Raw genomic sequence first — 24,113 nt, forward strand, 5'->3', positions numbered from 1 at the left:
GCTCCTGATTATGATGCTTTGGATGTTGCCTACAAAATTGGGATCATCTAAACTGAGTCCAGCGGGCTAATTCTAAATATAAATTTTTCTCACCAAAAAAAAAAAAAAAGATCCAAGAATAAAGCTAAGGATCTCCCAAGATCTCTTACTCTGGGCTTAAGCCACCTGTTACTTTTCCTGGCCCCTGGCCTCACTTTACCTCTTTGGCCTGGGCTTCTTTCCCAATATGGTCTTGCTATTCCTGTTTAGGATATCTCTTGTATATTTCCAGGTTTTATCTCCATCTATCTCCTATTCTCTGCCCCTATGCACTCTATGTGATCCTTTTCTAGGACTCTTAACTCTGCCATCTGAATTTTTTTCCTCCAAAAGTACTCCCTAATTCTGACTAATTTCCTTTCCTCCTCTTTTAGATCTTTTCTGTTATCACTTTCCCCCTGACCTTATCATCATCCCTTAACCTGGCCCTGGCTCAGGTGCTGGGCACCTGGCACTCACCCCACAGTCAGTGGCCACCGTGTACTCAAAGTGGAACATCAGGGACCAGATGATGCAGAAGAAGAATCCGAACACTGGGAAAGTGACGACCCACCCAATCATGGCTGTGAAGCGGAGCCGGAACACAGTCCCATCGAGGTCCGGGGGCTGAGAGGCCGCAGAGAACATCCTGTGGGAAGTATTGCCAAGGCATGCCAAGGGATACAACTAGGGGCTTTTTGAGACACCTAAGCCTGGGAGAGTGGAGCCTTTCCAGAACTAGCTCCTTAGGGAAGAGTCAAAGTCAATTGAAAAGATTATAAGAGAAAAAAGAAGACAGTACAGAAGAGAAGGAGTTATACAGAGAGATGGACAGACAGGAAATTAAGTTTATAAGTCACCATGGTGCAATGGTTCTAGACAATTGTTCCTCAAGGTCTATCTCTTGAAGAGCATAGAGAATAGAAGCTCTCAGGAGCTTAGATATGGGAGATGTGATAGTCCATCTCACTTTCATGACTTTCACACCCAAGCCATATTGTTATTATTCCCTTCCCACAGAAGGATAGACTGGAGTACTGAATTATGTGAGGATCAAACACTAGGATTAAGGCCTCTTTCTACCTGATAGCTTACAGCTACAAGTCAAGGGGTTTTTTCAGGCAAATTAGCCAAGGCAAAAGACCCCTGGGGTTCAGACTGGTCAAAGTGTTCCCACTGACCCTGTCTGACCACATTCCTGCTCCTCACTCAAGTTCAACTAGGAACAGTGAGTGTCCACTTTCAAAGGGGCCACAGACTGCCAGCCTTCTGCCCCCAGGCTCAGAATGGTCCTAGCCTTAGCCAGCAGAACACTGATCACAAGATATCAGGGTGCCAGGAGAGGCCCAGGCAGACCGCTCATTTCCTTCCCCAGGTCACCCAACAACCCAAAGACTGGAGGAATATGAGAGTTATGAGAAACTTCACTCAGTTTGAGCCTGCTATGCTGTGCCATACCCAGGCAACCTCTGTCCAGGTCAGACTAAAGCAGCCGGACTTCCTTCACCCCTGTCCCCCACCACCCCAAACAACTACCCATGTTGGGATGGTTCCCTTCTAGGAGGTAAGAGAGATAGTTTTAAATTAAAAGGTATAAGATCCAGCCTACTAGTCCAGCTCAGGGTCAGGGATGGGTAGAGGACGCACTAAGCAACACTCACTTTGGGTGCTGAAGACTCCGAGGCTTTGCGTGCAAATGGTAGCCAGAAAACAGCTGTACTGAGACTGGAAGGGTCCCACCCCTGGCTCTCCAGGACCTGCCCTCCCGCCCACAAAGTTCAGTTCTCCACGCCTGCCCAGTCACATAGCCTTTTCAGGATCCCCAAGGCCATGTCATGAATCCTTGAACATTCTGCAGAGGTAAGAAATGATAGTGGTTAAAGTCAGCCTACAATAGTGTCCTTGCCATGGATGGGGATAGGGACTTTTTTGATGGTTGTGTCCAGGAATATAGGTAGATTTCTGGAAAAGGACAGGAAAAAAGCAAGACTGAGTATCACTCACTGGAGAAGAGATTACTCCTTTGGTAACATAATCAGGATTTAAAAAAACAAGAGTTAGATGGTTCTGATCTGAGTGCCAGTGTCCAGCCTGTATATAAACAGCTAATAGCAGCTCAGCCTGAATTAACAGAAATTTGACTGGTTCAGAGATTGAGATTGTTGACTGCTTCAGTTTGCTTGGCTCTACAATCAACACTGGTACCAGCAGCCAGGAAATTAAAAGACAAATTGCATTGGGAAAGTAAGCTGTCAAGAGATCTCTCAAAGGTACTCAGGAGCAATCATGTGAGCCTGGAGACTACGATGCACCTGATACAGGCCATGGTCTTTGCCATTACTTGTTATGCATCAGAGACCTGGACAATGACTAGGGATGGCAGAAGGAGAGTTGATGCCTTTGAGCTTTGGTGCTGGAGAAGAGTACTGAATATACCATAGACTGCTAGGAAAACAAACAAGTTCATCCTGGAGAAGGTAAAGCCAAGTTGCTCCTTAGAGGAAGGATTCTGAAGCTCTGTCTGACATACTTTGGACATGATGCAAGGAGTGAGCAGTCCTTGGAGAAGGACATCATGCTGGGGAGGGTGGAGGGACAACGCAGGAGAGGAAAACCCTCAATGAGATGTATTGATTCTGTCACTGGGGTAATGGGGAGAAAGACAGTGAGACTGGCACAGGATAGAGCAGGGTTAGGGCTGTTGTCCACAGGGTCACTATGAGTCACAGGAAACTCGACGTACATAACAACAACAACTGGTTCAAAAGCTCCGGTTGACTTAGTGGTAAGGAATTGTGCTGCCAACTCAAAGGCTCAATGTTTTAAGCTACCAGCTGTGGGGGAAAGATGGGCAATGATTTATAGCCTCTGAAAGCCATCTGGAAGTTCAGCTATGTATCAGTTCTGACTTGATGGTGATTGTTGTTTGTTGTTGTTATGTGCCGTCAAGTCGCTTGCGACTCATAGTGACCCTATGTAAACAGCCCTAAACTCTGCTCTGTCTTGTGCCAAACGCACTGTCTCTGACACGCCCATCCTGATTACCCCAGCACTGAATCAATCCACCTCATAGAGGGCCTTCCCCTCCTGCGCTGTCCCTCCACCCTCCCCAGCATGATGTCCTTCTCCAAGGACCAGTCTTGGTCTCTTCTTACAACATGTCCAAAGTATGTTAGGCGGAGCCTCAGAATCCTTGCCTCTAAGGAGCCACCCGTTTTAACCCTTTCCAGGATGAATCTGTTTGTTTTCCTAGCAGTCCATGGTACTCTCAATACTCTTCTCCAGCACCACAGCTCAAAGGCATCAACTCTCCTTCTGTCCTCCTTGGTCACTGTCCAACTCTCTGATGCATAACAAGTGATTGCAAAGACCATGGCTTGTATCAGACGCACCTTGGTCTCCAGAGAGACACCACTGCTCTTCAGTACTTTGGAGGGGTCCCGAACAGCAGACTTTCCCATGGCTATGTGCCTTTTAATTTCCTGGCTACTGGTGCCAAGAGTGTTGACTGTGGAGCCAAGCAAACTAAAGCTGTGTACAATCTCAATCTCTTCACCATCCATCCTAATGCTTCCAATTGGCCCAGTGGTGAGAATCTTGTCTTTTTGACATTGAGCCTCAATCCATATTGGAGGCTACAGTCCTTGACCCCCTGCAACAGGTGCTTCAGGTCCTCCTCGGTTTCAGCAAGCAGGTGATACATAACAATAATAAAAACTGATGAAAAAAAAATCAAAATGGATGTCAGCAGAAACTTGCTCTTAAATGTTGAGTAGTTAATGACAATGAAAGAACTCTAGAATCAATGAAATGAAACAGCTCAAACCCATGGATTTCAAGCCAAATGGATTTCAAAGGTTAACTTATGAAGACAATTAAATTATTATAATGAAATGCACAAAGACCTAGAGAAAGAAAGTTGAAAAGGAATAAGTAATATGCCCAGCATTTCTCAAGCTTCAAGAAAGTGAAGAACAAATGACAGGTTCATGTTGCAATACTGAAGAATTCCATCAGCAACCTGCATTATGCAGATGATACAATCTTGCTCTCCAAAACTGAGGAGGACTTGAGGTACTTGTTGTAGAAGAACAAGAACTGTAACTCAATATGGATTGCAATGCAACATCAGGAAAACAAAGATCCTCACCACACAGCCAATTTTTAGCATCATGATAGTTGGAGAAAGAATTAATTATTTCAACTTGCTCAGATCCACAGTCAACCCCTTTGGAAAAAGAAGGAAATAAAAAGATTCCCTTGGGAAAATCCACTGTCAAGGACCTCTCCAGAGTGTTAAAGAGCAAAGATTTCAGTCTAAAAGGCTAAGGTGTGCCTGATCCAGGCCATGGTCTTCTCAATTGTTTGCTATACATCTGAGAGCTGGACAAAGACTAAGGATGACAAAAGAATTGATTCCTTTGAATTGTGGTGCTGCAGAAAAGTATACTGAACATACCATGGATAGCCAAGAAAACATACAGGTCTCTCCTGGAGAGGGTGAAATGAGGTTGCTTCTTGGAGCCAAGGATTTTGAAAATACAACTCACATACTGTAGGCTTGTTGTCAGGAGGAGAGAGTCATTGGAGAAGGACATCATGCTTGCAAAAAGTAGAAGGTTACCACAAGGCAGGAAGACCCTCAACAAAATGGATTAACACAGTGACTATGGCAATGGGGTCAAGTGTGTCTGGAATGGTGAACTTGGTTCAGGATTGGGTAAGGTTCAGAGTCATTGTTGATAGAGTGTCAGAGTCATTGTTGATAGAGTGGGCTGTGTGTCATAGTCAACTCGACGGCACATAACAATAACATTGGTAAAATACTGAACAATGCAGGAAACATCAAAAGTTTGGAAGGAAGGCAAAGTCTGACAGAATATTTATGTCAAAATGTATAGCACATTCCACAAAGATAATGATTTGAATCTTACTTTAATGAGTAAGGACCATGGTAAGCAGCCTACTAAAGTACACCTATTGTTCTCTCTCCACCTAGACCAAAGACTTGTGAAGAAAATCAAAGATTCATGGAAACGAAGGGCCAGGCAAACCCCAGCCTCCATGACCCTGAGACCAGAAGAATTAGCTGGGGCCTGGCCACCAATGCCAACCGCTCTGAAAGAGTTCAATAGGAAGTCCTGGGAAAAGTATAAGAAAAATGTGAAATGATATCCAAAATAATAAAAAGGACCAATCTCATTGCTTTTATAGAAACTGGAGAAACCTCTAAGACTCTAGGCATAAGATACCATTTAGTCCTGGAATTGAACCCACCTTTACGGCTCAACTTTCAATCAAACGATAGATAGGTTAACAACACCAGGGAGGCACACAGTCCTTAGAACAATCAACCATCTGAGATCACAAGGAGTTAAAGCCAGAGTTAAAGCTCAGAAGGCAGGAAAGAAAAGACAATCAGAAGTTACAAACACAGGAAAGAAGTAGGAAGAGTGCTGTTATATTATGGAGATTGCAATCAATGCCAAAAAAAGAAAACATGTATGTACTGTTGACTGAAAAATCATTACTCTGTAAACTTTCACCCAAATCATAATAAAATGTGGAAAATGAAAAAGGAAGAAATACACAGAGTCATTGCTCCAAAAAGAATTAGTTGACTTTTAACCATGTCAGGAGATAGCATAAGATCAAGAAGCAATGGTAAGGTAGCTCTGGTAGCCTAGTGGCAAAAAGCTGCACTGCAATCCCAAAGGTGTGCAGTTCAAATCCACCAGATGCTAAGCTGGAGAAGGAGGGGCAATCTTCTCCTGTGCCAGTTGGATCTTATTCAATGGTACACAACAAGGCGGGGGACGGGGAGAGGGGAAGAACTGATTTAAAAAAATAAAAGAATCAATGTCAGAAAAGGAAGAAGTCCGGGGAGGGGGGAAGTAAAGGAAGAAGTCTAAGATATACTGAAGGCACTAATAAAAAACAAGCCCACAGGGATATACAGAATATCAATTGAGACATTTCAACAAATGGAAGCACCACTGTGCTTATTCATCTATGCTAAAAGCTTTGGAAGACAACTGACCGGTCAGATGACTACAAGATCTGTATTTGTACTCATTCCAAAGAAAGGTAATCCAACAGAATTTGGATATCTTGAAACTGTATGAGCAGTATCCCAAAACTAAAGCCTATTGCCACCAACTCAATTCCAGCTCACAGCAACCCTCTGTCTGGTTTCTGAGGATGTAAACTTTTATCTAAGGAGATTGCTCATGTTTCTCCCACAGGGTGGCTGGTAGATTTGAACCACTGACCTTTCAGTTAGTAGTTCAATACATTACACACTGCAGTTAACTGGATCTCCCGTTAATATCAAACTCAAGTAAAATTTTGCTGATGACAATTAAAAAATTGCTGCACCAACACAGTAACAGGGAACTTAGAAATTCGATCTAGATTCAGAAGATTTGGAACAAAATGTATCATTGCTAATGTCAGCTGGATGTTGCTGAAAGCAGAGAATACTAGAAAAATAGAGATAACATTACAGAGTAGGAATTCCATAACATTTAGTGGTACTCATGTGGAATCTGTACAGAAAGCAGTTGTTTTAACAAAACAAGGGCTTAGAATGTGATTTAAGATCAGAAAAGGTGTTTGTCAGGGAAATATCCCTTCACCATATATCATGATTGAGTTGTGTCCCCCAAAATACATGTATGTAATAATATAGCAGGGATCTCTTGGTGGCCTCATGGTAAGAAACTGCACAAAGACACTCTTGAATCCACCAGATGCTCAGGAGAGAAGAATGGGCAATCTCCTCTTATTCAGTTAACTACCTCTGAAAACCCACTGGCGAGTCAGCTATGGGTCAGTTCTGACTCAGTAGTATACAACAACATAAAGTGGAACTATATAAAGATCTCCTATACTTCCTGAACAATATGCCTCTGGAAACTCTATGAACTTTGATAAATGATGACAGTTATAGAAAGGCTTCAGGCCTTTTGTTCATAGAGTCAGGGTCCCTAAGGCAATCAACAACAACAACAAGGAAACATGTATAAAAACAAACAGGTACAAAACACTCCTAATTTCATCTGCCCTAATCTACAGGGACTTTTTGTAGGGTGTGACCTTTAATAGCTTTTTCACTCTCCAGAGATAAAAGAGAAAAGAGAGCCAAGAGGGTCATCTCATTCCCATCAGGAAAGAATTAACAGGAGTAGAATGTTTCTTTTTGGGCCTAGAACCCATGTGAGGCAGTTCCTCAACCCTAGGGAAGGCCAGGACACAAGGTCTCCAAGGAACACTTGGTTTACAGGACTTCCCTCCACAACCAGACAGAAAGAGAGCAGACCTTTACCCTAGTGCTATCCTGGACTTAAGAGTTTCCTAAACTGTAAGAGAATGAATGTCTATTTATTAAAGTCATCTACTTGTGGTATCTCTGTTATGTTGCTGATGCTACTGTTAATGTGTTCTAGAGTTAGAACCAACTCATAACTGACCTTCCAGTGGGTTTTAAGTCCAGAGACTTTAAGTTGCACAAGAGTAGACCGCTCATCTTACTTCCTCGGAGCAGCTTGTGAATTTGAACTACATGCCTTGGGGTTGGCAATGCAACTCCTTACTGCTATGCCACCAGAGGTTTCTTATAGCAGCATTAAATAACTAAGACACTGACTTATTCAATCTCTATGCTGAAAAAACGATCCAACACCTGGACTCCGTAAATAAGAACATAGCATGAAGATTATTGGAAGGCTCATTAACAATCTGCAATTTGCAGATTATACAATTTTGCTTGATGTAAGGGAAGAAGACATGTAGCTCTTATTGATTAAAATCAAAGACCACACAGCCTTCAGTGTATATTACACCTCAACACTAAGAAAGCAAAAATCCTCAGACCTGGACCAGTAAGCAACATTATGACAGAGAAAAGACTGAAGCTGTCAAGGATTTCATTTTACCTGAATCACAATTAATGCCTACATATACAATAGTTGAAAAAAAAATCAGTATACTTTCAAGCAAATGTACTGCAAAAGATCACTTCTAAGTGTTAAAAAAATCAAAGATGTCAGTTTTGAGGACTAAAGTGTGCCTGATCAAGTCATGGTATTTTCAACTGCTTCGTATGCATGCAGAAAATTTGTAGTGAATAAAGAAGAACAAAGAAGAACTGATGTATTTGAGTTACAGTATTGGAGAAGAATATAGAATATACACTATGGACTGTGAAAAGAATGAACAAAACTTCCTTGAAAGAAGCACAGGTAGAATGCTTAGAAGTGGGATGAACATGTCATCAGGAGCAGCCTGTCCTATAGAAGCACATCATGCTTGGTAAAGTAGCAGGTCAGCAAAAAAACAAAAACAAACAAACAAACAAACAAAAAAAGCAAGATTCTCACCAACAAAGATAAACACAGATAAACACAAACGGTCCAAAACATGACAATAATTGCAAGGATGGTATAGGACTGAGTAGTGTTATATTCTGTTTTATATGGGGTTGCTATAGGAGCTGAAACCAATTTGATGACAACTACCAAGAACAACAACTGGCGCAAATAGATAACAGACTCACTTAGCTGCTAACCTAAAAGTTGGAGGTTTGAATCACACAAAAGCACCTCAAAAGAAAGGCCTGGTGATCTAGTTCCAAAATATCTAAGCCAAAGAGAACCCTATGGAGAGTAGTCTGCTCTGGGTTATGATGCAACAGATTTGATTTGCTGGCAACTGTTTTTGTTGGTTAACAGCCAGTAGCTGGAAGGGCGCAGTCTTGCTTACCGTAAGGCCCAGGCCACCTGAAGTCCTACACAAGATCAAGGCAAAGGATGGAAAGAAGAGAGTGACCAAAAGGGCCAATTCCAAGGTCATAGTGAGGAGGAAGGAGCCTAGAAATCATGTCCTGGGAGGGCAGAATGAATGAACTGGAAATATGTTACTAAGAAGAATAGACTTAGATAACCACTGTCGTCCTATCTCTGCAAGTCTGGCCTAATGTCAGGAGGAGAGAGTAGCCTTTTAGCCTCCAAGCAGAGCCAACGGCAGAGCAGATTCACAGAAAGCAAATACATGCTCACTGTAACAAAGTATTTGCTCACTGTTAGTTACTAAGCGACATGGGACAGAAAAGTAAGCTCCCCATCAAATCATCTAATTATAGGTGAGACAGACTAGGCTATTTTTTTTATTATTATTTTTAGGGTTAGTCATTGTTGAAATATTTTGGGTAAGAGAGTCAGTTGTTATTATGTGCCTTCAAGTTGCTTGCAACTCATAGCGACCCTATGTACAACAGCCCTAAACTCTGCTCTACCCAATTGCACTGCCCCCGACACACCCATCCCAATTATCCCAGTCACTGAATCAACCCACCTCCTAGAGGGTCTTCCCCTCCTGTTCTGCCCCTCCACCTTCTCAAGCATGATGTCCCTCTCCAAGGACCTGTCCCTCCTTACAACATGTCCAAAGTATGTCAGACGAAGCCCTAGAATCCTTGCCTCCAAAGAGCAGCCCGGTTTAACCCTCTCCAGGATGAATCTGTTTGTTTTTTTTGGCAGTCCATGGTACATTCAAAACTCTTCTCCAACACCACAGCTCAAAGGCATCAATTCTTCTTCTATCTTTCCTAATCATTTTCCAACTCTCTGATGCATAACAACTGATTTCAAAGACCATAGCTTGTATATGAAAATTTCCAAATGGACCCACAAGGTAGTCCTTAAGAATGTGGACAAAAGTACTCTAATGCTGTTACATCTGGCCCTGCTCCAGATGGGCCAGGTACTTCTCCCACAACCACTAATGCTTTTAGCTCCATAAGTATGCCAGGTGTGCAAAGGTTATTAATGATCCCATAAATCCCTAGGGTCAGCCACAGGTGTATAGGAGTTCTATATAACTCCACTCGTCATACAAATATAATTTTCCTTGCACACACCTTTCCTTTCTCAGGGTACTGGGCTGGGATCCTATCCAATTATTCAGCAATTATTTTTTTACTTAAATTCAGTTTATACCCTCAAGAAACTCTTTAGTGGGGAAGCCAGACACACAGAGTATGATGGAACTTTGTGAAAGATAATAAGGCACTGTGCACATCCAGAGGATAGAATGACTAAGTTTGACCCAAGGTAGCTAAAGAATACTTTTTGTATTCACACACACTTTTGTATACATACACACACTTTCTCAGGTTCCCACCCAGACAAACATATAAATTTCTTTCACACACATAACCTATGGAATGTCATGAAACACAGTAATATCCTTTCCAGTTTTATGTATGCAGAGAATCACATTCCCACAGAGACAGACATAAGCCCACAGTGCTACAATAAGAGCCCAATATTCCCTATAGTCTTGATTTTTTTCTCCACTTCAGACCCCAACCCCCAGAAAACCACGGAAGGGGGGCTCCTGAATCTGCCCCACCATGAGTCATGGACTGATTTCTGAGTCCTAGAGCTGCCCAATCCCAGATCTCTGTGGCCCCCAGGTAGAGAGAGGGTGAAAGGAAGACATTTCTTGAGTCTCTAGCTTGGGATCACTCCCCTAACAGCCTAGAATGTTTGCTGGACCCCAGGGGAGAAATGACTAATCCTATGATGACAGAAAAAAACAAAACACCCAGATGAGCCTAAATGAATACCAGTGTCCCCCAAGCCCTACCCCACAGTGTGTGGCCGTTGTCTCCTTGAAGTGGAAGAGCAGGGACCAGAGGATGCAGAAGAGGAAGGCAACAAGTGGACAGCAGACCGTGACCAGGGCCACCAGAGTGAAGCGGAGCCGAACCAGGGTCCCATCCCGGTCCAGCGGCAGCGGGACCTGGTACATCTTGTCAGACCTGGGGAGGGAGTGGCGTACTGTCAGTGCCTCAGGATTGGGGGCTCAGTGGTAAAGCCAGCTCTAGTGCTCAGTCCTAAAGATTTCTCTGCTGTGGGATGGACAGTATGAGGAAGAAGCTTTCTAGTCTTAGACAGCTTCTGACTTAAATGAGGAAGACTGACTTGGAATCCTAAAAGAACTTTAGAACATTGACTTCTGAGGAAAGAAAAGGAACCAAAATATTTATGTTAAGAAGAAGCATGAAGAGAGGCCTTCCCCTAACTCCCACGCCTGGCTTGCCAGTCTAGGGTTCTAGGAGATGGTTTGACTAGTCTCTTATTTCAGAAACCAACCCGAAAAATTCTACCCGGGAACAGAATGATCCATCTCCTCCCCCAGGCCTTTGAGTCTCGGGCCCAGCTCCCAGGTTTCAGGGACTCTGCAGCTTTCAGTGCTTCACTCGTCTCACAGCTCTCTTGCACCTGCTGCCCCTTCCTGGGTTCCATGTGCTCTATCTACCTACATCACAGTCCACAGCAGTAGGGGCTCCATGGAAGATGACAGAACCTCAACTCCCAGCATGCCTGATGCCTCATGTGCTCTGAGGTGAAAAGCTTTGCAGAATCAGGCCAGGCACGAGCCTCAGCTACTGTTTGCTGGAGAGGACTGACTGCTTGGTCAGCTTCTAGAGACTTCTTGGTGCCCAGACCCTGTCCACCATACTCCTGAGACCAACTGAGGGCCCCTGAGTTCTGTCATTTACCCATCAGATAAGAGCATTTAAGGACAGGAATTAGAGTAAGTAGCTAAAATTAAAATGTATAATCCTAGCCCATTCGCTCTTAGTGAACAAAAAAGGCAACTGAGGCCAACAGGGGGCAGCAGCATGACTGGAGACACAAAATAAATATAAGAGCACTGGGGATGAGAGTCCATGAAATGTCATTCACTATAACTCTGATCTTCTCTGACTCCACCCTCTCTCTGTCAGACCCCTAACAGATCAGGTTAAAACTAGAGTAAGAAAAGAACAAAGAATATCTATAGGAAGAAGAAAAGTGAAAACCAAATTGGTTCTACTCTGTTGTTTACAGGGCTGTTATGAGTTGTGGTTGACTGGATGTCATCTAACAACATACAGATAAGTCAGTCAACCTTGTGCTCATTATAAAAATAAGAAATCAAAACACAGAATGGAAAGGCCATCTTTCTTCAAAGCTATATGCTGAGTTGACAGGAAAGCTATCATATACAAGGTCTGACTCCATATATACAATCCGCCTTTCTGTGCTCAAGGACCTTGCCAAATCAAGCTGGGAAGTCTTCCTGGTCACACCCTAGTTTGACTCTCCCCTAGTTTAGCCCCACCCTCAGGAAGAGTTCTAACCTTATGTCAGGCCTGCCTCTGGGCATTCTGGAACAAGTTTGGAGAGGCCTCCACATTTTCATCCATTTTTCCCACTTACCTCTCTGCCAGATGGAATCAGGAAGCCTGACCCAATGGCTCAAGCTCTTCTCTTTTTTTGAGGAGCCCAGGGTCTCCCAGGAAGACTTAGAAGAGGCACTGGTGAACTCAGGTAGAACACATCCCCTGGATCATTCCCACGTGGATCAAGGGAAGCTTCCATCACTCAGCTTAAACCGTGTCCCAACAGCCCTCCCTACCTGAGACCAGTGGTCTCCAAATTAGCTATGTGGCCTTGACAAGTCACCTAACCATTCTAAGCCTGTTTCCACAGTTGCATAACATGGGAAATGTGTAATTTAGACTACTTCCAATTTGGTCACTCTGGTCTTCTAAATCTCAAGAAGTTGTGAACAGCAGCACAGTTGTTCAATCCCTGAACAGCTCCAATTTCTTCTTTGGGGTTATTTAGCTGAAATAGTTTTCTTTGGCAGTTTGGTGTCCTCCTTCAGCTACAATGGTTCCTAGAGGTCTTGGTAGTTTCTAGTCCAAATCCATTCTTAATGGATGCTTACTGCCCCTAAGAGTGCTAGGGCAGTGCAGATGGTGAAGGTGCTCCTAATGCATTCTGAGGCACTTTAGAAGACCCTGGTGATCTTCCTGTGGAGTACTATTCTGACACACAGATTTGCCATGTCACCCAGGGTTGGACTTCATCGACAGCAACTGGTTACCTGAGAACTTGATATACACTTCTATTTTTTTTTTGTTTTTGTTATAACTCCATGAGGTAGGCACTACCACCTGTAAATTTCTATTTAACAGATTAAGAAACTGAGGCTCAGAGAGGTTAAAAGCACTTGCTCAAGGTCACAGGCTAAGAAGACAACAACTGGATTAAGAAGGCAGCCTGTGAAGTTCCAAGAGCCCCCACACCTCCATTTTACACATACCTACGAGGAATCCTGACCAGGAGGCCCCGAGGAGTAAAGACGCATAGCCGGGAAAGCTCACTCCCCACACTCCGAGCCCCGGGTGGAGGGGAGGCGGGGCGCAGGCAGTTCCAGGGATGCTCTGGGGCTGCATGAGGGGGGCAGGTCTAGAACCTCAGCGCTTGGGGCCCGCTCTGCAGAGGCCAAACCGCGTGGCCGAGCTCCCCTAGGAGCGGCTGCCCGCCGACAAGGCGCACGCAGCCACGTACTCACCCAGGAGGCCGGGGCCAGGTGGCCGGGCCAGTGAAAGGCCAGAGCCGGGGCACGTCGTGTGGGGAGCCCCGGACCCGCCGGGGTCGAGCTGTGGGGTCCCCGAGCGCGAACGACGGGGGCGGGGCCGGCGCGCTAGGGGCGGAACTTAGGGAGGAAGCGGCGTCCAGATTCTCAGCTGGCCCCTCCCCGCGGACAGAGACCCAGGCCCCAAGCCCTCAATTGATCCCTTCATGCCATTTCCCTAAGCCTGGTCTACTCCACTATTGCTTCGGGGCAGCCGGGAGAGCCCTCAACATCTAGGTTGGACAAGCTGGACTAGCCACCTTGTCATCTTACCTCTCAACTGCGTCCCATCACCTGTTGAAAGAACATAACATGAATTCAGCAGGCTTCAATTTTTCTCATTCCCTGGCCCCAGTCTCTTCTGTCCTCCTCCATTCTGAGTAACTCAGCTCCGACCTTCTGAAACAAAAAGCTAGTTTCGTCCCAAGCTCCGAGGCCCTCTCCAAACTTTGTTTATGAATCGGTCTGGGTGTCTTTCGGTACAGATAAATAGTAAGATCTTGTGAGGCCCATTCACAGGTTCAGAGCTGTTCCTGCCCCTGATCAGGAGAGGGCACCCTAACATCTACCCTAAGTCTCTCCTCATCTTGGGAGGTTCGATCCCCAGAAATCAGCTCCCAGGATTCCCTGCTTAACTTGATCCTTCTAGGCTCATAGAAGAACTTGAGAGGACTCTGGCTCCCTTTGCAAAGACTATCCTACTTCAACAGGGAAGGAGGATGGGGCTGTCAGCACCTGCTAGGGGGTTAAGGCTCTGAGTTAGCCATATGTAAATCCTCACAATAACTAACACATTCTAATTACCGACTATGCCTAATATGTCTTGGAGAGAGTGCAGCCAGAGTGCTCTTTGGAGGTAAGGATGATGAGGCTTCACCTGTTGGTAGGTGGGGCTATTCCTTGGAGAGGGAAGGGTGGAGGGTCAGCGAAGAAGAGGAAAACCCTCAACCAGGTGGATTGACAAAGTGACTGCCACAACGGGCTCTAAGGTGTCAAGAAGTGTGAAGATGGCACAGGATAAGACAGGGTTCAGATCTGTTGTTCATACAGTCACTATGAGTCACACTCAACCCCAAGGCACCTAACAACAACTATGCCTCAGGCACTTTTCTACTTTTTATAAAAAGCCTATAAGTTAGATAGTACTCATATCCTCATTTTACCAGTAGAAAACAAGAGAGAGTAAATTAGGCAGTCATGCAATAATAAATGTCATAGCCAGGGTTCAAGTCTAGCATCTTAATCACCATAATTATAACCACCATTTTGCAAATGGGAAACAGAGCTCAGCGCTATTATGAGAGCTCTTTTTCATGCTTCTCTCTTTTTAAAAAAATTTCTATTATTTTTGCGTGTGTACCGTAAAATTGGATATGAGTGGTATAGGAGGAGCTTGTCCCTCCTCCAGTAAAGCATTTGGTGGATTTGAACCGCTAACCTCTGGAGCTTCTTTTTTTTTTTAAATTTTATTATTTGTGTGTGTGTGTGTGTGTGTGTGTGTGTGTGTGTACCATCAAGTAGGATCTAATTTGTACTGGAGGAGACTGTCCCTCCTTCTCCAGCAGAGCATTTAGTGGATTCAAACCACACACCTCTGGGATTGCAGAGCAGCTTCTTGGCACTAGGCCACCAGAGCTCCCTGCTTCTCTCCTTTTAAAAATATTTTTGTGATTTGGACAAAAATTTCCAGAACACATGTATTTCCTGAGCCTCATTCCAACACAGCCTAGATCGTCTCTGTGGCAGTATCTGCGCTGGACAATCGCACAGAATTCATAGATGTTGGATTTTATTTTGACACTGAAGGGTTTGACACCTTTCAGGTTGGAAAGTAGTTGTTGTCTTATTGAAAAAACTAATTTTGAACTCTTATTACATTCTATCCTTTAAGGATGACAATAGAATTGATGCCTTTGAACTGTGGTGTGGGAGAAGAGTACTGAATATCCCACGGATGGCCAAAGGAACATCTAGAGTGCTCCTTGGAGGTAAGGATGGTGAAGCTTTGTCGGACATACTTTGGGCATGTTGCTAGGAGAGGTTATTCCTTGGAGAGGAACATCATGCATGGAAAGGGTCAGCACAAAAGAGGAAGACCCTCAACAAGGTGGACTGACACAGTGATCACAGTGGGCTCAAGTAAGTCCGATATTGTGAGGATGGCACAGGACAGGATTCATGGAGTTGCTATGAGTACTCCACTCAATGGCACCTAACAACAGCAACCTTTAAGGATCCAGGACAAATTATTAACTAGCAAAATTTTAACAAGAGATTCCTTCCCTCCAACCAACATCAAATAACCAGACAGGTTTTCTGTCTAGATTCTAGGCAGGTATCTATGGGTACCTGCCTATGAGTCTGGACCTCTAAATTGTATTTCCTGAGGCTAGGTCTCTTCTCCCTGTCTTTATTGTTGTTTGCTGTGGAGTTGAAACAGACCCATAGCTGACCCTCCAGTGGGCTTTCAGAGGAAGTTAATCTCAGTGGATTTGAGGCTAGGTCTCTTCTCCCTGTCTTTATTGTTGTTTGCTGTGGAGTTGAAACAGACCCATAGCTGACCCTCCAGTGGGCTTTCAGAGGAAGTTAATCTCAGTGGATTTGTACTGAAAACCTTTGGGATTGCAATGCAGTTTTTTACCACTCCCTGCCCCTAAAGGACCTTTAATGCCTGAACCTGGAAGTACTCTAATTCTGCTTTTAATTATTTGGTGTCCTTGGCAGTGGGTTTTCAGAGGAAGTTAATCTCAGTGGATTTGTACTGAAAACCTTTGAGATTGCAATGCAGTTTTTTACCACTCCCTGCCCCTAAAGGACCTTTAATGCCTGAACCTGGAAGTACTCTAATTCTGCTTTTAATTATTTGGTGTCCTTGGGCTATTCACCATCTAGCCTTAAGTCTCAGTTTCTCAACTAGAAAATATTTTAAGAATATATATCCAACAGAGTTGTTGTGAGAATGAAATTAACTGAGTGGCTCTGAGAAGCAGTCACTCACTCATTGCAATCTCATTGGAACCACCTCTTACTTTCCTGAGGCTGTAAACTGCACAGGAGGAGAGTGCTCATCTTTTCCTCACAGAGCTACTGGATACAGACCTTTTGCCTTTGGGACTGCACTATCACAGCGACAGAGAATTTAGGGGGATGAGAGAGGGGACTGGGGAGGCAGTGACTAAAGCATAAGAGAACTGTATATGGGATATATCCTGGAAAGCTTCCTGTAGGAGGCTTTCTTCATCAGTTTGCTTGTCCTCAAGTTTATACCTCATCCTCTTTACTACAGCTACATTTGTTTTTCTTAAAACCTCAATCTGTGCTCGCTTCGGCAGCACATATACTAAAATTGGAACGATACAGAGAAGATTAGCATGGCCCCTGCGCAAGGATGACACGCAAATTTGTGAAGCGTTCCATATTGAAAAAAAAACCAAAAAAACCCCACAAAAAACCTCAATCTGTCCACCAGATGCTCTACTGGGTAAGGAGGGGCAATCTCCTCCTGTACCAGTCGGATCCAATTTGACCGTACGCACACACACAAATAAAATAAAATAAAAATAAAATAAAATAAACAAAACCACCTCAATCTGACCATATCGCACCCTGGTAGCAAATTATTCAGTAACTTCCAATGCTTTCAGGCTCAAAAGCAAATTTCTTTGTGTGGTATTTAATATCCTTCATCCTCTACATCAGCATCTTCTACTTCAGAAACCACATAGTTTGCATTCTAGCTAGATTTCTCTGTCCACAAAAGCTTTGCATGACAACTTCATCCTTATCTCTCCCTAGATACCATATTCCGCCCACAGCCTCACTCCACAGGCAGCACTGGATGGACTTCTATCACACCTTTATTAGAGCTTTGATAACAATGTAGCAAAATAACTTTTTGCCTCTCCCCACCTTCCTGGGATCTATGAGGAGAAATGTGTTGTCAGGATTGGTGGAAGATCTATCAACAATCTGTGTTATGCAGATGACACAACCCTGCTTGCTGAAACTGAGGAGGACCTGAAGCGCCTGCTGCAGAGCATCAAGGACTGCAGCCTTCAATATGGATTGAGGCTCAATGTCAAGAAGACAAAGATTCTTACCACTGGACCAATTGACAGCATCAGGATTGATGGTAAAGAGATTGAAATTGTTCACAGATTTAGTCTGTTTGGCTTCACAGTCAACACTCTTGGCACCAGCCACCAGGAAATTAAAAGACGCATTGCGATGGGAAAGTCTGCTGTTAGGAACCTCTCTCCAAAGTACTGAAGAGTAATGGTGTCTAAGAGACTAATCAGACTAAGGTGCATCTGATACAGGCCATGGTCTTTGCAATCACTTGTTATGCATCAGAGAGTGGGACAATGAAGGGAGGACAGAAGAATAATTGATACCTTTGAGCTGTGGTGTTGGAGAAGAGTATTGAGGGTACCATGGATTGCTAAGAAAACAAACAGATTCATTCTGGAGAGGGTTAAACTGGGCTGCTCCTTGGAGGCAAGGATTCTGAGGCTCCGCCTAACATATTTTGGTCATGTTGTAAGGAGTGACTGATCCTTGGAGAAGGATATCATGCTTGGTAGGGTGGAGGGCAGGTGCAGGAGGGCAAGGCCCTCTATGAGGTGGACTGATTCAGTGACTGGGGTAATCGGGATGGGTATGTCGGAGACAGTGAGACTGGCACAGGACAGAGCAGAGTTTAGGGCTGTTGTACATAGGTTCGCTATGAGTCGCAAGCGACTTGAAGGCACATAACAACAACCACCACCTTTCTGGGAGCTCAGTTAGGATGGAATCCTGCCTGTTTCATTTCATTTCTGAATCTCTCAGCTTGGATCATGGATGGGCATGCAGTTGTTGTTATTATTGTTGTTGTTGTTGTTGTTGTTAAGTGCCATGCAGTTGACCCTATGAAAGAAAGCCCTGAGCACTGTTCATAGAGTTTCCAGAGGCAAGCCATTTCACAAGTGGATGCCACTCCTGCTTCCAAGCTTGTTTTAATCGGGAAGCTCCACCAAACACTGTCCACCATAGTAACCATTATGGCACATCAGTGTCACAGTGTTTAGAATCACAGCAACCACGAGTTACCTCTGTACAGCAATGCACAGACCAGTGCTGTACCATGTAGAAGACTGTTTGACAAAAAACAATTTAAACCAGGCCTGAGGCATGCAGTAGGATCTCCAAAAATACTTAATTGAACTCAGATGTGAAGGCTGAGCTGAATTTAGATATAGTATGAAGTTAAGAATTTATAAGGAAGACCTTTGATGATGAGTAGAGGGCAAAGAATGAGGAAGAGTGTAAAAAGCAGGTAAGTCCAAGACCACCAGTAAGGTGATAAAGCGTCCTCCCTTCCCCCCTTTACATCTACACCCCTGTTCAGCATGAAGAAGCCAGAGAGTTGGCATCCAATTCCCAAATCAATAAGACAGTTGGTTTAATTACCATTGGAAAATGCTTGTCATTCCTCTGTAGCATCTGGTCCCCACTGGACCCTCATCATTTCCTTCACCTGCTCCCCCCACCGACCAAACTGTGCAGCTCTGTAACTGCATCCTGGCCCATCCTCACCCTTCTGCCCCCAACCCTCACCTCCTTGTACCCCCAATATGTTTTTCCCAATAAAAAAAAATTTTTTTTAAAAAGCAGGCAAGTATGGCTAGAGGAATCTAGCTTTGGGTCAAGTTCTGCCCCTTGCCTCTAATAAAGTAAATCCTCTTCCTGGGCTGAGGAGGAGTCATTCTTTATTCTTCCCAGAGATACTTTTGATAGAGAAGATCTCTTTCTTAAGTGATCTTTAGCTAATCACTCCAAGCTCAACTATCTTGCCTCAGTCTCACTTTATCTCATGTATATAATTAAATCATCACTATTCAATTTAACTTTCTGTGGCTCCTCCATGATTTCGAGGATAAAGTCTGAGTTTGCACTCCAAGATACACTGAGCTCTTTTGCTTTCCCTGTTCATGTGTCCTGGAATGTTTTTCTCTTCTCTCCCCCATTTCAAACGCTACCGTTTCTATGGACATATTGATTAATTTGATGTTTTCATAACAATAACAACAAAAATTACTAAATGATGTCACGTGGGAGTCAACTCCTGACTGTAGTTTTCCAAGAGAAGACTGCCCATCTTTCTTCCTCAGAATCTTTGGTGGATTGAAACTACCAGAGAGACATGGCTTTGGGTTAGCTGCACAGCCCTCTATGGCCTAAACTATTACATCTCTCTTTGGTAAGAATGCATGTGGTAATTTCCAAGTTAATCAATAGAATGTTGCTGTTACGTACCATTGCACTGAGTACAACTCATAGCGGCCTTATGAACAACAGAGCTGAACCCTGTCTTATCCTGTGCCATCCTCAAAATCTTGACTCATTTGAACCCATTGTTAAAGTTACTGTGTCAATACATCTGGTTGAGATTTTCCTCTCTACTGCTGACCCTCCACCTTTCCAAGCACGATGTTCCTCTCCAAGGAATAGCTTCTCCTAGCAACATATCCAAAGTATGTGAGACAAAGCTTTGGCACGTTTGCCTTCAAGGAGTACTGGCTGTATTTTCTCTAAGATGAAAGACAATTTAATTTCCAAACTAGTGTACAAATAGAAATAGAATAATAAAAAAGAAGGCAAGAAGGATATAAATGGTTATTGGGGAACTACATACCAAAATCATAATGAGATACTATTTATCACATGTTAAAAATAAAACAGACCAAAAACAGCCCTCAAACTTGTTGCCATCAAGTCAGAACAGACTCAGCGGACTCTTAGGTAGGTCTTTGGACCCTGTCAATTGCACATCTTTCTCCTCTGAGCCACTCACTAGTCAATGTGAACAGCCAGAGAGGTCCCACCTTTGGATTAGCAACACAGATCCCTCAGGACTGCACCACCACAGCTACCTTCTCCCCCATGAGGATAAGGAGAATTGTTCAAAATAGAAAAGAAAAACCAACAGCAAGGATGTGGAAAAACTAGAACCCTCATATATTGCCAGTGAAAATGCACATAGTGTAGCCATTTGTGAAGAAGCCTGACAATCTTTCAAAAAGTTCAAAAAGAGAGTTACTGTAGGATCCAGGAATTCTACTCCTGAGTATATACACCCAAGATAAATGAAACAACTTGTATTTTAAAAAAACCAAAAACTTGTACAAAACTGTACACAGTGGCATTTTTTCATAATTTCCAAAAAGCTGAAACAGTTCAAATGATGAATGGGATAGATAAAATATATTTAGCTCTGAAAAGAATAGGATAGCACTATATGCTACAACAGGAAGGAGCCTTGAAAACATGCTAAGTAAACAAAGTTAGAAACTAAAGCATATTATATATCCACATGCCATTGAATAGGCAAATTTGCCAGAATAGGCAAATCCATAGAGATACAAAGCAGATTAATAGTCAGCTTAGCGAAGAGGATTGGAATGTGACTATTCATAAATCTAAGTTTTTTTCAATAGGTCATTGAGATGTTCTGGAATTAGACAGTGGTGATGGCTGTATAACCTTGAAAATATACCGAACAACACTGAATAGGACTTTTTAAAAAGAGTCTGTTGATCTTAGAAGCAGGAGTGGTACTTCTTAAATAACATGCCTCTTTGAACTTTGATAAATGATGATAGTTATAGAAAGGCTTCAGGCCTTTTTTTCCATAGGGTCTTTATGAGCCATGCTTGACTCAATGGCAACAATAACAATACATTTGATGATTATCAACAACCTGCATTATGCAAATCTTGCTTGCTGAAACTAAGGAAAACTTGAGGTATTTGCTGCAGAAGATCAATGACTGCAGTCTTCAGTGTAGACTAAGGTGCACCTGGTTCAGGCTATGGTCTTTGTCATTACTTGCTATGCATCAAAGAGCTAGACAAAGACTAAAGATAATAGAAGAATTGATGCTTTAGAGTTTTGGTGCTAGAGAACAGTGTTAAACATACTGTGGACTTGCCCAGAGAAAAAAAATAGGTCTGTCCTGGAGAGGAGGAAACCAAGCTTCTGCTTGGCGGCAAGGATTTTGAAGCTCCATCTCACATATATTGGGCATGTTGCCAGAAGGGACCAGTCCTTGGAGAAGGACATCATACATGGAAGGGTGGGGGCACAGCTCAGGAGAGGAAGATCCTGGATGAGATGGATTGACTTAGTGACTAGGGTAATGGGAGTAGGTGTGTTGGAGACAATGAGATTGTCTCAGGACTGGGCAGGCTCAGAGCTTTGTACATAGGTCACTATGAGTCATAGGCAACTCAATGGTGCATAACTACAACATTTGATGATAGGAATTATATCTCAATAAAAAAGAAAGAAATTCTCCATTTTTGGAAAAAAGAAAGACTAGGTAGGTCAAGTAATATAAAATGTTAGATTATTAGTAAATTATCAGTTACATTATCAGTAAATTTCTTAAATGTAAATAGACTAAATGAATCTGGTTCAAAGTCAAAGATATTTATACAAGAGAAATCAAAACTACACATTTTTAGACTTTAGCCTTCCTTTTAAAGGATGCGTAAAGGAACCATTATGCATAAAACATGTGCCTAGTCTCTTGCAAATTCCTTTATTTGTGAGTCTTCAATTAGGAATATTGTTGTTGTTGTTATGTACCACTGAATTGGAATGAAATTGCACATTTTTTTCCACCCAGAACAGTTGCTGGATTTGAACTGGGTGCTTTTGTGTTGGCAGCACAATTCACTACCACTAAGTCACCAGTTATTGTTGTGATGTGATGTTGAGTCAAGCATAATTCATAGGAACTCATCAGATTTAGGGAAGTGGGACACCGAATAGTTAAAATAATTAAGAACATCTTATAAGTGATCTAGGTTTTGAACCTCCCTCTTCTTGATTCTAAATTTGCTTTTTCCAATGCACCAAATAAAAGTCCTACAACCATCACTCTAGAAGTAAATCTTTATTACTCTTTCATGTTTTCACAATTCTTATACATCTGTCTCCTCTATGACACCAGTCCTTCATAGCTTCTTGAACTGAGTACTCGGGGTATATATGTGAAAAACTGAGAGGCTTCTGGATTGCTAGACTTCCCTCAGCTGTCTTTCTGGTCCAGTACAAAGTAATGATCTATGGCCATCCCTGGGATCCTCATGCCCAAGCCTGAACTTGGCTCGGTAATCTTTTTTTCTTCTTCTTCTTTTTTTTTTTTTTGCTCGGTAATCTTTTATGAACATATTCTAAAATACTTATCTTTTGAGTAGTTGAAGGAAGATGATGACACTTTAAAGGAATCCAATGAGAATTAAACAAGGTCAGAGTATGTGTTTCCTGGATCTACAAAGAAATTATTTCCTGAGGTCCCTGGGAATTATGAGGCTGAGGGCCCTGGGCTATAGGCCACATACTTACCAGAGCAGCAAACAAACAAAATCTTTCTACTTAAGAAATCATGGTCAGAGGAAATTCCTCTTTTGAGGAATTTTGAGAATTCCTCATCCAATGTGTACCCATATATTTTCCACAAGTGTGGGATCCCAGCTCCTGAACACATGCAAGATTTATTTCTGAACCCTTCCTTTGTGCCCAAAGGAGTCTGGTGGCCAAGTGGATTAAACATGGGGGGAGGGAGGGAGTAAAGGAAATGGACCCTGGGGGCACTGAAAAGACAGAGTAATGGTTGGCATAGTTCAATGGTGACTAATTTTATAAACCACAATAATCTTCTCTTTCTCTTCACCATCTCCCCTGTTCCCATGAAGTCACAGTCATGAAGGTCGAGCTGCACCATTTCAGCAGGTCCAAGATTTACCCCGGGCCTGGGAGTTGCTACGCCAGGACATATACGAAGGTGTTTCAGGTTCTTTTAATAATTTTTTAATATTACTCTGATTTATTTACAAAGTTTGAATACATTGTTTTTCACAAAGTGTTTCAGTTTCTTAATGCAAAATGCGAGTTGTCATTCTTTCCCAAAAGGAATCCATGGCAGATAAACTGTACTGTCCTCTACAGAAAGCAGCACAAAAAGAGCCAATTGGAAGAAATTCAGGAAAAAAGAACCCACTGTGCAGTCAAATTCCAAAGGGCCATCACTGGTGCATATCTTGCTGATATAATGGCCAAGAGGAATCAAAAGCCTGAAGTTAGAAAGGTTCAACAAGAACAGGCTGTCAGGGCTGCCAAGGAAGCAAAAATGGCTAAACACGCATTGAAAAAGATCACCATGGCTGCTAGTAAGGCTCCCATGAAAGCAGTGCCTGAACAAAAAGAACTGTGAAGCCTAGGAGATTCTGCTCCCTGAGTTGGTGAAAAATGTTAAATTGGCAGATGACACTTAAATAAAGATTCAATTATAACTCTCAACAAAAACAAACACATGAACAAAAAACCCAACACCACAATATATGGGAATGATTGTATGAAACACATGTGAATCAAAAGGCCAGAAGTTTAAATCCATCAGTAGCTGGAGAAAAGTGAGGCAGTCTGCTTTATTTGGAAATCATCCCTAGTCTGTACTGTATGATTGCTGTAAGTCATAACTGATTTGAAAACATGAGTTAGTTTTGGGTTTCACGCTTAGATTCTAAGTCTTAAAGCATACAGAGTTAAGAATGGGAGATGCTTGTTAT

The 24,113-nt window shown here is 43.0% G+C and overlaps 1 protein-coding gene across 4 annotated transcripts in view; it reads right to left on the minus strand.

Annotated features, from left to right (window-relative positions):
- The window catches only part of PGAP2 (post-GPI attachment to proteins 2), a 32,720-nt gene that overhangs the window by 5,385 nt on the left and 3,222 nt on the right, over positions 1–24,113 (minus strand). For 2 of the 4 annotated variants that reach the window (XM_006885539.1, XM_006885538.1), the window contains exons 2-3: positions 13,771–13,789; positions 10,669–10,843 (exon numbers count right to left, since the gene is read on the minus strand). In XM_006885539.1, coding sequence (XP_006885601.1) covers positions 10,669–10,833 — 165 coding nt within the window. In that variant the 5' untranslated portion in view covers positions 10,834–10,843; positions 13,771–13,789. Of the gene's footprint in view, positions 1–10,668; positions 10,855–13,770; positions 13,790–24,113 lie in introns of those variants that run through there. The other 2 variants (XM_006885537.1, XM_006885536.1) reach the window with 1 other exon arrangement.

Source organism: Elephantulus edwardii, unplaced genomic scaffold (genome assembly GCF_000299155.1).
Source record: "Elephantulus edwardii isolate Elephantulus edwardi_28Jun2011 unplaced genomic scaffold, EleEdw1.0 scaffold00044, whole genome shotgun sequence".
Classification (NCBI taxonomy): domain Eukaryota; kingdom Metazoa; phylum Chordata; class Mammalia; order Macroscelidea; family Macroscelididae; genus Elephantulus; species Elephantulus edwardii.